General features: G+C 35.0%; 1 protein-coding gene across 1 annotated transcript in view; it reads right to left on the reverse strand.

Moving 5' to 3' along the window:
- The window catches only part of CCSER2 (coiled-coil serine rich protein 2), a 176,871-nt gene that overhangs the window by 153,394 nt on the left and 8,537 nt on the right, over positions 1 to 14,940 (reverse strand). The window contains 2 exon segments of the mRNA XM_017497599.2: positions 5,557 to 5,753; positions 6,954 to 8,409. Coding sequence (XP_017353088.1) covers positions 5,557 to 5,753; positions 6,954 to 8,370 — 1,614 coding nt within the window. The 5' untranslated portion in view covers positions 8,371 to 8,409.

Genomic DNA, 14,940 nt, shown 5'->3' on the forward strand with positions numbered 1-14,940 from the left:
AAAAAAACAAACTGAACTAAAGAAAAGTAGAAGGAAAAAAATAAAGATACAAACCAAAATCAATAAAAACAGAAAAAAAAAAAAAAAAAAAAAACGGGAAATATCAATTACCAGTATCAGGAATGAAAAGCAGACATCCCTATAAAACCCTAAAAATGTTAAAAAGAGGATGATCCTAAACAACTTTTACCAACGAATGACAAATTTAGATGAAATGAACTAATTCTCAAAAACCAACATGAATATACATACAAATTTTAATATGCCAATATCTAAAAATTAAATCTGTTATTAAAAACCTTCTCATAGGCTGGGCACAGTGGCTCACGCCTGTAATCCCAACACTTCAGTAGCCTGAGGCGGGCAGATCATGAGGTCAGGAGATCGAGACCATCCTGGTCAACATGGTGAAACCCCGTCACTACTAAAAAATACAAAAACTAACTGGGCGTGGTTGTGGTCGCCTGTAGTCCCAGCTACTCAGGAGGCTGAGGCAGGAGAATTGCTTGAACACAGAAGGCAGATGTGGCAGTGAGCTGGGATCATGCCACTGCAGCCTGGTGACAGAGCGAGACTCCATCTCCAAAAAAAAAAAAAAAACAAAAAGCACCTTCTCATAAAGAAAACTCCAGGTCCAGAAGGCTGAATTCTGGTGAATTCTTTTACATACTTAAGGAATAAGTACATCAGTTGTACATGAGCTCTTTCAAAGGACAGAAAAATAAGAAACACTTGTCAACTCATTATAAAGCCAGCATGATCTCAATACCAAAACATGGCAAGAACATCAAAAAGAAAATTACAGAGTTGAACAATCTTGCTCATGAACATACACAAAATCATAGAATATTAGCAGAGCTGGGCATGCACCTATAGTCCCAACTATTTAAGAGACCATGAGGGGAGAATCACTTCAGCCCAGGAGTTCAAAGCCAGCCTGGACAATATACTAAGACCCTATCTCTTTTTAAAAAATTAGTTTTTAAAAATAATTTTAAAATTTAAAAACTTAGAAAATCTAGTTTAATAACATTTGAAAAGATAATACATCACGACCAAGTGAATGTATTCTAAGAATGGAAAAGTATTCTACTATTTGAAAATCAAGACATGCAATCTACCACACTAACAGAAAAATATATTTCATTATGTAGAGAAAGCATTTGGTAAAAGTTAATATTCATTCACAACAAAAAGTCAGCAAACAAAAGAGAATTTCCATACTCTGATTAATCCCCCTCTCAATTCCCCCACAAAAACTTTAATGGCGAACTTTTAAAGCTTTCCCTCTGAAATTCTATCACTATTTCAATTCATTATTATATTGGTGGTCCTAACTCGTGTATAAGGGTAGTCCTGGGGTGGTGAGGCAACTTTGCCAATGGTATGATTATATAGTGTATATACAAGCTGCAAAAACATCCATGGGCAAATAATTATAGAAAGTAAGTGAATTTACAAGATTATTAGAAAACTCATCAAACAAAAATCAGGCATATTTGTACATACAGCAAAAACTTATAAAATTATAAAAATAGTACCACTTACAGTGTCAAAATCAAACATGTGTAACATTTTATAGAAAAGTACAAAACATTAGCAGTAAGCATTTCTAAAGTCTGAAATAAATGGAGGACTATATCTCCATGATAAATATGTTCATTCTCTCCAAACTTGTCTATAAATTCAATGCAATCCCATTCAAAATCCCTGCAGGTCATTTCTGGAAACTGACAAGCTCATTCTAATATTTAATTGGAAATACAAAAGGCTAAGAAAAGCTAGGAAAATCTTGGAAAAGAACAAAGTTGGAAGACTTACACTACCAGGCAGCAAAATTTATTTTAAAGCTACGATAATGAAAATAATATATAATTGACAAAATAAACAGAAATATTTGTCTATGCAATAAAATATTTATATATGCAGTCACTGATTTATGACAAAGATGATCCTATAGTACAGTGGGGAAAAGATGACTTTAAAATAAATTAATCTTGACCACTATCTCATGCCATACACAAAAATAATTTCCAGATGGACTACAGACCTAAATGTAAAAGATTAAAAATAAATAACATTTACCAGGCGCGGTGACTCACACCTGTAATCCCAGCACTTTGGGAGGCTGAGACAGGCAGAGCACAAGGTCAAAAGTTTGAGACCGGCCTGATCAAGATGGTGAAACCCCATCTCTACTAAAAATACAAAAATTAGCCTGGCAGTGTAGCAGGTGCCGTAATCCCAGCTACTCAGGAGGCTAAGGCAGGAGAATTGCTTGAACTCAGGAGGTGGAGGTTGCAGTAAGCCAAAAGTGTGCCACTGAACTCCATCCAGGGTGACGGAGAGAGACTTTCTCAAAAGACAAACAAAAAACAAAAAATGCTTCTACACTTTTAGAGTAAAACACCAAAACAAATATTCATGATATTAAGGTGGAAAAGACTTCACAAACAGTTTTAAAAATTGGTAACAACAAAGGGGAAATCTGTAAAATTGGACAATATCAAAATTGGTAAGTTATATCATCAATAGACACTATAAGGAGATTTCAAAAGCAACTCGCAGTAGGGAATATAATCTACATACATAAAATGTAAACACACACATGCATACAAATGTCTACATACTGACACAAAATAAAAGATTTATATCCAAAAATTTCAAGAATTTTTACAAATCATTAAGAAAAACTACAAATAAACCAATAGAAGGCACTTGACAAAAGAGGATATAACCTCATCACCCAATAAACATATGTGAAGGTGCTCTGTGAGTAGTTATCAAAATATATAAGACAATATCTCAATGCAATACTACTATACCCACTCCAGAATATCAAAAATGCAAAAAATCAGAAAGCATCAAGTATAGAGAAGAAGGTGAAATTTCTGGAATGTTCATTTACTGCCAATGAGAAGTGTAAACAGGCACAATCACTTTGAAAACCTGACAGCATCTTTATACAACAGCATAGCCTATAACCCAGGAATCTCCTACACATTTTCCCAACAAAAATGAATAAATGTTCACCAATAAAAACATACATCAAAATCTTCACAATAGTGGAAAGTCTAATAGCCACAAACTAGAGCCAACCTAAATGCCCATGAACAATAAGGTAAGTTGTAGTTATTTTCACACAAAGGAATATGACACAACAAGAATAAAGCAACTACAACTCACAAATACATAAGATTTAATGAAAAGAAGCCAGGCATAAACTAGTACATGTTTATGGTTTCATTTACATAAAGTTCTTGAAGAGTAAGAGAATGGCTGAAAGGAACAGGAAGGCACTGTTTCTTTTAAAAAAGGAAGACTTACTATAAAAACGATGTCAGCAGAAATAAATAGTAGGTGGAACTAAGCTGTGTCAGAAATGACACAGTTGATGTACATTCTAGTGAAAGCTCCTTATCTTGACCTGGACTGGAAGAAGCAGTGTTGTAGAGACCAAAAAAAGTGCGAATATGCTAAAGGTCTTTAGGTTAAGTTAGAGATACTATTTTGAACTACTTTGGGGGGTGAGGGGGGGACAGAAAGAAAGGACAATTTAAATAAAAATAATAAGATGGCAGAATAAAGTCCAAGTATATCAATAAATGCAAACATAAAAAACTTGAACTCACTAGTCAAAAGAAAGAGACAAATTGAAAATGTTAACAAAATAAACTATTTGCTACATATCAAAAAGATTGATAGTAAAAAAAAAAAGGGCAAAAATATAAATAAAACTGATAAGGTATATTAATATTTGGGGAAAAGAAGTCTGAAAACAAAAAATATAATTAGAGATAGAGAAGATCTCTAAATAATGATGGAAAGTCAAATTCACACATACACACAAAAAAACCAAAAACCGATTCTGAACAGGTACACACCTAACAAAATAAGCCTAAAATTTATACAAAACAAAAAATTCACAGAACTTCAAAGAAAAAATGGTAACTCCAATAGCACTGTGGGAGAATTCAACACACTGTTCTCAACTTTTGCCATCAATTCTCTACCTGTTCTCAGGCTGTCTTCTCCTTAGATCAGCAACACCGTAGCGTTCCAAAGCACAGAATGAATGTTTTTGTTGTTTCCCATACCATATACATAAACCTACTGAACAAGGAGGAAACTCATGGATCTTAAGGACTAAAGGTCAATCCAGATGCATTCTGAACTCTTTTAGAGAAAGCTATTTTGTGATTAAACAATAAACTCAAGATTGTTGCCTCTAAAAACTGTCAGGGACTAAGTGGTACACTGCTGCCATCTGCTGGACACCGTGTTCATTTGCACGTCAATCAAGTTTGCCTAAAAGTCCTAGTAAGACAAAGGTCTTAAACTGTTACCTTTTCTGAGCCTCCTTTATCTAATGAGATGAAGATACTCTCTCTAAATTAAATGTTTGTATACAAGGTACCTTGTTGATACAGGTTAAAAAAAGCTTTGTGCTATTTAAGTCTCTGGTAACAATGGCTTTTTAAAATAAAAGGTTTATAGGAGTATAGAAAATTATACTGCCTGAAACACACTTGGAATTTAATATATGCACAAAGACTACCAATTTTCCCATACAACTACTGGAAAATCATATTTTATATACTGAATAATTGCAATGAGTCACCTTAAACATACCAATTATAGTTTACCTACATGGCACATTATCCACATTACTTGCTGTGTTTCTTAAAATATGCATATATAAATTCAAGGTAGGTCTTCCAACCCTTGCCCATACCTGGTTCCCTTGTCTTCCAGGCACATAGGAAGATTATACTTCCTGTCTTTAGTACTTAGGCGAGACCACATGATTAGTTCTGGTCAACAGATCATGAATGGAAGTGCCAAGTGTTGCTAGCAGGCCAACGCAAGTAATTATATGTGTGAGACCCTCCGGCACTCTTACTCTGCCATAGTGACAAGAAGGGACCTCAAAAGATGGTCAAGTCCCAAAATCAAAGTAGCTTAGATCACTAAAGGCAGCCACCTTAGAGAGCTGTCCAGACCCACAAGACTTTCTAAAAGTAAAAAACAAACTTTTATTGTGTTATCCCACTGAGAGTTGGCACTTCAATGTTACCTCAGTAGAGCACAGGCCAAGGTTTCTCAAAAGCAGCACTACTGCCATCTTAGGCTAGATAAATAATTCATTGTGGTCTCTGTCCTGTGCGCTGTGGGATGTTAAACAACATCCCTGCCATCTACCCACTAGATACCAAGAAGCCCTCATCAAAAACCACCTCTTGCCATTGACCTCCTTCCCACTACCTTTGAGAACCACTGGGATAGATTAACCTACTAATATAGAATGTACATATGTATGTACATATGAAAAATATCTATGTAAATATGTTGAGTATATTTAAGTCAAATATCATATATTCTCACACTTTATTTCCTACTAGGGTCAGATATTTTATAGGCTCTTAAGAAACATGAATTCCCATTTCTCAAAGTAGTAAAGTTAACTCATAAACTTTTTAAAAAATCAATCATAGTACAAGTGTCTCTATAATAGGGTAAACAAAATGTTCCAAGAGTATATAAATCCATACATACTATGCTGTTCATTTCAGAGGACTCATAGCTCCCAACCGGATGGACATTTCCAATGGGTTCCAAGCCTTCTTCATCCCACATGTATGTTCCATCAGAGCTATCAGATGGAGAGAGTTCAAATGAAGAACCAGCTCTGTAGTCTGTATCCGGTGAAACGAAATTATTCCCAGACGCATGTTTTGTACATTCACTCCTGTCTTCAATTCATTCAAAGAGAGAGAGAGAGAGAAAAGATTACTGACTGACAAAAATATAATTGTTTCTCATGTCCTAAAAATATGTGTGTATAATTTGATACATCATAGCAAAAAGCTGGCTCAAAAAAAAAGCACTCATAACTGTAGCATTTTCTATATCCTAAGCCATGAAAACATCAAGAGGCAAAATCTTCAAAATAACCTACTGAAATATTTTCTAACAGACGAAAAGAAAATTTACTTAGTCATCTTTCCCTTCTGTAATATTTCCAAAAATGTAAGTAAAGCCTCATATTCCTATGTTTCCCAAGATATTTATTTTTAAACATTTGCCAGGAAACTCCTTTTCCTCTGTGTACACTATTTAACTTCATAGATTAAATAATGTAGGGTACTCATAAATGCCACCCTATAAAGAAATAAACTTGTTCTGGCAGTCACTTTTAGAAGACCTATAGACAATCAAAGGTTTGTACATGCATCTCTATGCACCGATCTGATTATACCAGGGGACAAACTGAACAAACTGAAGGGACTGGACATACCACGTGTCTATATCCAATCCCTTCAGTTTGTTCTATTTTCATGGGCGTACAAACACCAGATACATTTTCTCCAGCATTTAGTAACAGGATAACCAAACATAAGAGGAAATGTTTAACAGGTATTATTTCATTTTCTTCAGTTTAAAAAATAAATAAAGCTTCCTCTGGATGTGTATCTACAAAAATTGCTAAACAAGAAAAATTTTTTAGGATTAAAAAAAATCAATCAGATTAGACAAAACCTATATTATCTCATTTTACCCTTTGGTGCAGCTTTACTCTTAACAAGTAGCAATGTTATGCTACCCTAAGGGAAGAGATGGTTTGATGAATGTCATACCACTGGTTGAGGTAAGTGGGGGAAAAGTCAGTTAGAAGTACTGTCTATACTAAGCAGGAATAAGCCTGTGTATAACAGCCAAAGAACAACAAAGATTAAGAGTGGTGTTATTAATGTTGTTTTAGATAGGGTGAAAAATGGGGTATGGAGCAAAAGTCACAAGGAAAATAAATGTTACCCCACTCCAATTTTGTCTAGATCCATCCCTCCGTAAAACTGATAGTACCTTGAAATCTATCTGAAGATAATCCTAAATGTAAGTTCAGTTATATTATCTAAAAGAAAGCAAAGAAACTTAAGGTTAGTAATATTTACCAGAGACACTTATGTCTATCCATTCATCAGTTTTACTGAGAGCTTTTTCATTTTACTTGGGGGAATCAAATATATCCTGTGGTGGCACATTTTCATGCTTCTCTTCTTTGACAGACATTTCCTCTGGAGTTACTCTAGTTCTGTTAGAGTCTTCTATATCTATAAAATCATCACTAAAGTCTTCACTTAAATCATTCTTGTCAGAAGATGACAAAGAAGACAAGGAAATGTCATCCACATCATCACTCAGGTATCTCGTTTCAGCATCATGTTTCATGCTCTGGTTGTTTTTTGTTCTGTAACTTTCATTTTCAATCAGTTCTTGGTCCTTACTAGTAGCTCTGTCCTCAGCCAAAACTGCAGCATCTTCCTCTATATATGTGTCAGCAGGTGAATTTTTATTTCCATCAACTGTGATAGTCCCAGAAAATGGAGATCGGCTAGATTTCAGTAGAGCGGGATGAACCATTCTATAACCTAAAGTAGAAGTTATACCTGGGCCATTTGGTAAAGCCAACTTCTTTCCACCAGCAGCATAAGGCCTATTAAATCCATACCCCAAATGTTCATTCCCATTGAGTACTTCTGACTGCCGGGAATTTCTTGTTAGCATACTTGACCGTAGAGGCACTCTAATGGATAGCTGTTGGTTTTGATAAGGCTTTGTAAGATCCACTGCTCTATTAAAGGAATGTGATCTGGTTATAGATGAAGGTGGAAGGAATGAATTCTGAATGGAATGTGAAAAACTTTGTGACCTTACCATTTTTTCACAATTAATAGGTTTACTATTGTCTGGGGATTGCGCTAAGCTTTCACCAGAACTGCTTCTGGTGGCACAGGAGTTTGCTCTAGGCCTTTGCACGCTACTAGCCGACCGGTTTCCATAAAATCCATTCAACTGTGATTTTGGAGTACTGACCGAAGAATATGAAGTCCTTCCTAATAATGTGCCTTTGGTAAATTTACCCAAATTAGATGGTCCAGAAAAAGACTTTTGGTGTAACTCCTCTGTAGATGACACTAACATAGTGGATGGCTTTGCTAACTTTGATGTGAATAACGAAACACTTTTCAAACCTCCCTTTACCCCATTTTTATCAAACATTCCTTGAGTAGGAACAAGTTTTTCAGGATCAATTATTTTATCATGTGAATTTTGAGTATTGTTAGGCTCTTCGGCACCTTGTGCACAAAGCTGGTATTTATTTGCTTTTCTCCAATTAAATGAATGAGATGATGAACAATCAGGGCCATTATTTTTGATGTAACTTTTGATGTTACTATTCTTGGAAGTTCCTAATAAATTAACAGGAGTCCCATTTGACATTGGCTGCAATGTACTTCTTACAGATTTTGTTCCATACTTTGGCAACTTGGAACCCAAAAATGTCTTGATTTGTGTTTTTTCTTCCATGAGCTATAAGGTGCATTTGTTCTTAAAATTTGACAGAATCTGTGAAGAGAAAAAAGAAGTACATTAAACATTCCTGAATAAGGATAATTACTTGAATGATTACATAATATGATACTTATACTTTTACATGCAGAAAAGCCCAAAAGCTACTCATGATTTCTATAGATCTCTTGGCAAATAATGAATGCACTAATTAATAAGTTTATGTTGGAAGAAAATAAATTTTTTTAACTTTTACGAATGTATGACATAAATGATGACCACAAAATCCAGAAATAATAAAACTAAACTACCAAATCTGACTATGTAAAAAATAATACTCTCAGAGTACTTCTTCCAATTTCCAATCCAAGTAATTCTTTCATTTTGGATAACAGTCTCTCCTTTAAAAATAAGAACATACAGAAAGCCATAACCAGTTCACTCAGGCAAGAGAATGAAATAAAAGGCATTCAGATTGGAAAAGAGGAAGTCGAACTACCTCTGTTTGCCAATGATGCGATTATATATCTAGAAAATCCCACAGGCTCCTTCAAAAGATTCCTAGATTTGATAAATACATTCAGTAACGTCACAGGTTGCCAAAGTACACAAATCAATAGCACACCAAAAATGACTAACAATCAAGAACTCAATCCCTTTGACCATAGCTGCAGAAAAAAAAAAAAACACCTAGAAATATACTTAACCAAGGAAGTGAAAGATCTCTACAAGGAGAAATGCAAAACACTTCTGAAAGAAATCAGACAATGCAATCGAATGGAAATACATCCCATACTCATGCATTAGTGGAATCAATATCATGAAAATGAGCATGCAGATTCAATGCATACTCATGCATTAGTGGAATCAATATCATGAAAATGACCATACAGATTCAATGCAATTCATATCACAATACCAACATCATTTTTCACTGAATTAGACAAAACAATCCTAAAATTCACATGGAGCCAAGAAAGTGTACAAATAGCCAAAGCAATCTTAAACAAAAAAAAACGAATCTGGAGCCATCACATTACTCGACTTCAAATTATACTACAAGGCTACTACAGTAACCAAAACAGCATGGTAGTCGTATAAAAGTACATACATAGAGCAAAGAAACAGAGTAGAGAACCCAGAAGTAAAGCCAAATACAACCAAGTGACTTTTGACAAAGCATACATAACAAAAATTGGGAAAAGAACACCTTATTCAATAAATGGTGCCAGGAAAACTGGATAGTCACATGTAGAAGAATGAAATTGAACCCCTATCCCTTGCCTTATACAAAAAGGCATAAAACCATAAAAATGCTACAAGAAAACCTAGGGAAAACTCTTCTGAATATTGGTCTAGGCAAAGAATTTATAACTAAGACACCAAAAGCAAATGCAACAACAACAAAAAAAGGGACCTAATTAAACTAAAAAGCTTCTGCTCAGCAAAAAATAAGCAGAGTAAACAGACAACCCCAGAATGGAAGAAAATATTTGCAAACTATGCATCTGACAAAAGACTGATATCCAGAATCTACAAGGAACTCCAACTAATCTGCAAGAAAAAAATAAAATAAAATAATCCATTCAAAAAGTTGGCAAATGACATCAATAAACATTTCTCAAAAGAAGGTATACAATGGCCAAGAAACATGAAAAAAAAATGTTCAACATCACTAATCATCAGGGACATGCAAATTAAAACCACAATGAGATATCACCTTATCCCAGCCAGAATGGCTACTATTAAAAAGTCAAAAAAATAATAGATCTTGGCATAGATGTGATGAAAAGGGAACATTTATATACTGCTGATGTAAATATGAACTAGTACCACCTCTATGGGAAACAGTATGGAGATTTCTAAAGAACTAAATCTACCATTTAATCCAGCAATCTCACTACTGGGTATCTACCCAAAGGAAAACTGTATTTAAAAAACAGCTGCATTATGTATGTTAATTGCAGCAAAATTCACAATTGCCAGATGTAGAACCAACCTAATTTAATTACCCATCAATTGATGAGTGCATTAAGAAAATGTGGTATATATACACCAAGGAATATTACTCAGCCATAAAAAAGAATGAAATAATGTCTTTTGAAGCAACGTGGACAGAGATGGAGGCTATTATTCTAAGTAAAGTAATTCAGTAATGGAAAACCAAATACCATATGTTCTTACTTATAATTGGGAGCTAAGCTATGGTTATACAAAGGCATACAGAGAAGTATAATGGACACTGGAAACTCAGAAGGGGGGACATGGGAGGGGGATGAGAGATTTTTTTAAAACTACACAATATAGAAGGGTACAATGTACACTATTTGAGTGGCATGTACACTGAAATCTAACTTCACTGCTATACAATTCATTGATGCAACCACAAATCACCTGTTCCCTTAAAGTCAGTGAAATAAAAGTTAAAGAACATATATTTTTAAAAATGTATATAATTTTATAAAACCTGGAAGACATCTGAAAAACATTAATTACTAAAGCCATAGAAGTATATAGGTGAAGAATATAACAGAACCAAAAAAAGTATTTTGGCACCAAGTGTTGAGTAATAAGCTGTCATTTTAGGCAACTATCTCAAAAGAATTTCCATCTAGTAACATAAATACACATTACAGTTAGTGCCAGGGTGAGAAATATAAAAATTTAATAAAGTTGATTTGTCCATTAATCTCAAACTTACACAATTTATTTTATTTTATTTTATGTTTTGAGACAAGGTCTCGCTCTGTCACCCAGGCTGGAGTGCAGTGGCATGATCACAGCTCACCGCAGCCTCCACCTCCCTGGCTCAAGTGATCTTTCCACCTTAGTCTTCCGAGTAGCTGAAACTAAAGGCACACAGTATCACATTCAGCTAATTCTTTAAAAAAAAAAAATTGTAGAGACAGAGTTTCACTATATTGTCTAGGCTTGTCTTGCACTCCTAACCTCAAGCGATTAACCCACCTTGGCCTCCCAAAGTGCTGGGATTAGAGGCATGAGCCACCGCACACAACTTGTATTTATTTTAAATATAACACAAAACTACAAAAACAAAAAGGTTCAACGCACACAAACTAGAAACCATTAGTGTCCTCTATTTGAGTAACCTTTTAATAAATTATGACATATCATGTGATAAGATTATAAAAATGAGCTAGAAATATTAAAATGTTTGTCCTAATATTAACAAAAATATATGGTCACTATATGCTCACTGTAATTATATAAGAATTCTGTGAAAACACAAACAAGGGAAAAATGGAAATTTAAAAATGTCTCAGGGTCACTGATGTTTTTAATGTAGTGTATGACATTGTCTTTAATTTTGTTTTTTTAAGAGGCATGGTCTTGCTCTGTCACCCAGCTAGAATGTAGTGGTGCAATCACAGATCACTGCAGTCTCAAACCCCTGGGCTCAAGTGATCTTCCTACCACAGCCTTCTGAGTAGCTAGGACAGACTACAGACGCATGCCACCGTTGCCAGCTAATTTATTTTTACTTTTTATAGAGATGGGGGTCTTGCTGTACTGTGCAGGCTGGTCTCAGATTCCTGGGTTCAAGCAATCCTCCCACCTTGGCTTCTCAAAGTGTTGGGATTACAGGCATGAGCCACTGCACTGAGCTAAATTTTTTAAATTTTGTTGTTGTTGCTGTTGTTGAGATGGAGTCTCAGTCTGTCGCCCAGGCTGGAGTGCAGTGGAGTGACCTCAGCTCACTGCAACCTCCATCTAGTGGGTTCAAGTGCTTCTGCCTCAGCCCCGAGTAGCTGGGATTATAGGTGTTGGCCACCACGCCCTGCTAATTTTTTATATTTTTTAGTAAAGACGGGGTTTCACAATGTTGGCCAGGGTGGTCAACTCCTGACCTCAGGTGATCCACCCACCTCAGCTTCCCAGAGTGCTGACATTACAGGTATAAGCCACCACACCCAGCCAATTTTTTAATTTATAAAACAACTGATTCCAAGTCAACCCTAGCCTAAGTAGTAGAGTTCCTATAATACATAAGTGTTATTATGTCAAAAGTAAATATTCAGAAAATTACACAAATGTTCAAGTAAAGATGATAGAGTGAAAAAGGACTGAAGAACAACCTGCTACCCACTAATACGATATAAATGTATATACATATGTGTATGTGATTTTTTTTTTTACCAGAAAACACACCAGCTACACCCAATAATACAAAAAGCTATTTAAGCTAAGAACCTACAAACTTTAAAAAGTAGTGGACAGAGAAAAAATCTGTATGATACAGTATGACTATTAGCGTGATTACCACCTACAAGCAGCAGTAAGAAAGAAAGATGAAGTAAAATTTTTGAAAATTTTAAGAAATACCTGCTTGGACAGAAAATTTTGATTTGTCATTCCCTAGAGAAGTTGAGGAAAATATCTTGAGCACAAAGGCTTCAAAACCTAGGCAGAGGCATCACCAGGATCTGCCAAATTCTAAGGCCCTATACTAAGTTGAGGGAAGGCTCTGAAGCACATAGAATCATACTATACCCTCGGCAGTATGAACTGAGACTCGTATAGGACATTTAACGCAATCTAAGGAGATGAGAAAGCATAGGGCCACAGAAGGGCAAAAGCAAAGTCTTGACCTAGATAGCCAAATTAAGCCTGAGTACGACAAAAAGAGGTGGCCATACAACCATATAAACAGTTTCTTTTAACAAAGAGCAACCTAATAAGAACATGCATCTAATGAAAGAAAAGCCCAGAGATGAAAAGACAAAACAAGTAAATTAAAAAGAAAAGTTTTGGCATTAAGGAAACCAATTAAGAAGAACAATGAATTTGGGGGGGGAAAAAAAAAAAGCAAGGAAAAGAACTAAAGGCTTAAACAAATGGCAAGGAGAAAAATCTCAAGATAATAAGAGTATTGAGGAGGTCAAATGGTGGATCACTTGAGTCCAGGAGTGCGAGACCAGCCTGGACAACATGACAAAACCTCATTTCTACAAAAAATACAAGAATTAACCAGGCATGGTGGCACACACCTGTTGTCCCAGCTACTCAGGAGGCTACAGTGGGAAGATAGATTGAGACAATGAGGTCGAGGCTGCAGTGAACCATGACCACATCACTGCGCTCCAGTCTGGATGACAGAGCAAGACCCTGTATCATAAAAAAAAAAAGAAAGAAAGAAAGAAAAGAAAAAGAAAGTTAAAAAAAAAAAAAAGACATCAAAAGAAAAAGAATCTAGGACAAAGGCTGAACAGAAAGATAATTAGTATCTCTGAAGTAGAATAATTAATTAATTAAATGGAAGAGAAAAGGCAGAAGGATATAATAGAAAATATTCCAAAAATAAAGGTGAAAAAAATCTATATAAGGAAAGAAAAAATATACCAAATCACAGATGGATGGATATATATATATATATATATCTCCTAGTTAATGAAATACCAAGGATAAAGAAATAATTCTCCAGAAATATAAGCAGACAAAAAAAAAAATCACCTTTAAAATTTTTTTTTAACTTGAAATATACAAAGGAAATTACCAGATATCCTCCCAAAGAAATGCTGGGGACTCTAGTGATAATTTAATCCTATAGTAATCACATTAATTTTACCTTTAAAATTTATTCTAAATTTACCATTTCCATTTCAGAATTTTAGTTCTTATGCTCATCATTTTTTCCTTTACTACTACCAAGGATTCCTACATTTATGTCAAGATTCCAACCTTACTTCTATTCAAACTGTCAAGAGTTATCTTCTTCTTAAAGCACAGATCTGGATCACATCATTCTACTGATTAAAAACCGTGTGTGAGACCAGGAACAACAAAATAAAACTCAAAACCCAATGTACAGGGAGAAAGCTACTCTATTTGCTTCTACCTTATCTTTGTTATGTACTTAAGCCAAGATACATTATTTGTCATTCCCCAAAATCCATCCTATACTTTCTATCTTCCATACCTTTGCTAAAGACCACTTTGAAGATTCTATCCTCAAAATCCAAAATCACCACCTGGGCGACACAGGAAGACTCCATCTCAAAAAAAAAAACCAAACTTAAAAAAAATAAATTAATAAACATTAAAAAATAAAAGGATTCTGAGGTCAAATCTAGCTTCTGAAGTAGTCACATGATCAAGCAGCAATGTTTGCCAGGAGCAGGGCAAGGGACAGTGGCACTACCCATGCCACACAACTGTCTTCTTCATTTTTGATAATGGTCTTTTCTACAAAACATACTCCCATACCCACAACCACTTTCAGTATAAACATAAGAAAACTGGTAATGATATTACCGGTTTATCAGACTAGTTTATCTTAAGGCCAAAGTTCAAGGTGATTGATGTCATTTGTGTTGAAATTATTTGCAAATTTGAAAATCAATAAATATTCTTCACAGAGAATAGCACATTCAGGTTCTAACATTATTCCTTTCCCCCACAAAGTGGTAACAGCCACAAACACTAGTAACAGTTTATCTGTTTTTTGGGCTCATCTCGTGCCTCTAAGTTATTAAGACTTAAGACGCTCTTGGGAGATAACATGTATTACCCTCATCTTAGGCAGGAAAATAGAGGTATAGAGAAGGGAAAGAATAGAATTTTCTTTCC

Source organism: Cebus imitator, unplaced genomic scaffold, assembly GCF_001604975.1.
Source record: "Cebus imitator isolate Cc_AM_T3 unplaced genomic scaffold, Cebus_imitator-1.0 Scaffold233, whole genome shotgun sequence".
Lineage (NCBI taxonomy): Eukaryota > Metazoa > Chordata > Mammalia > Primates > Cebidae > Cebus > Cebus imitator.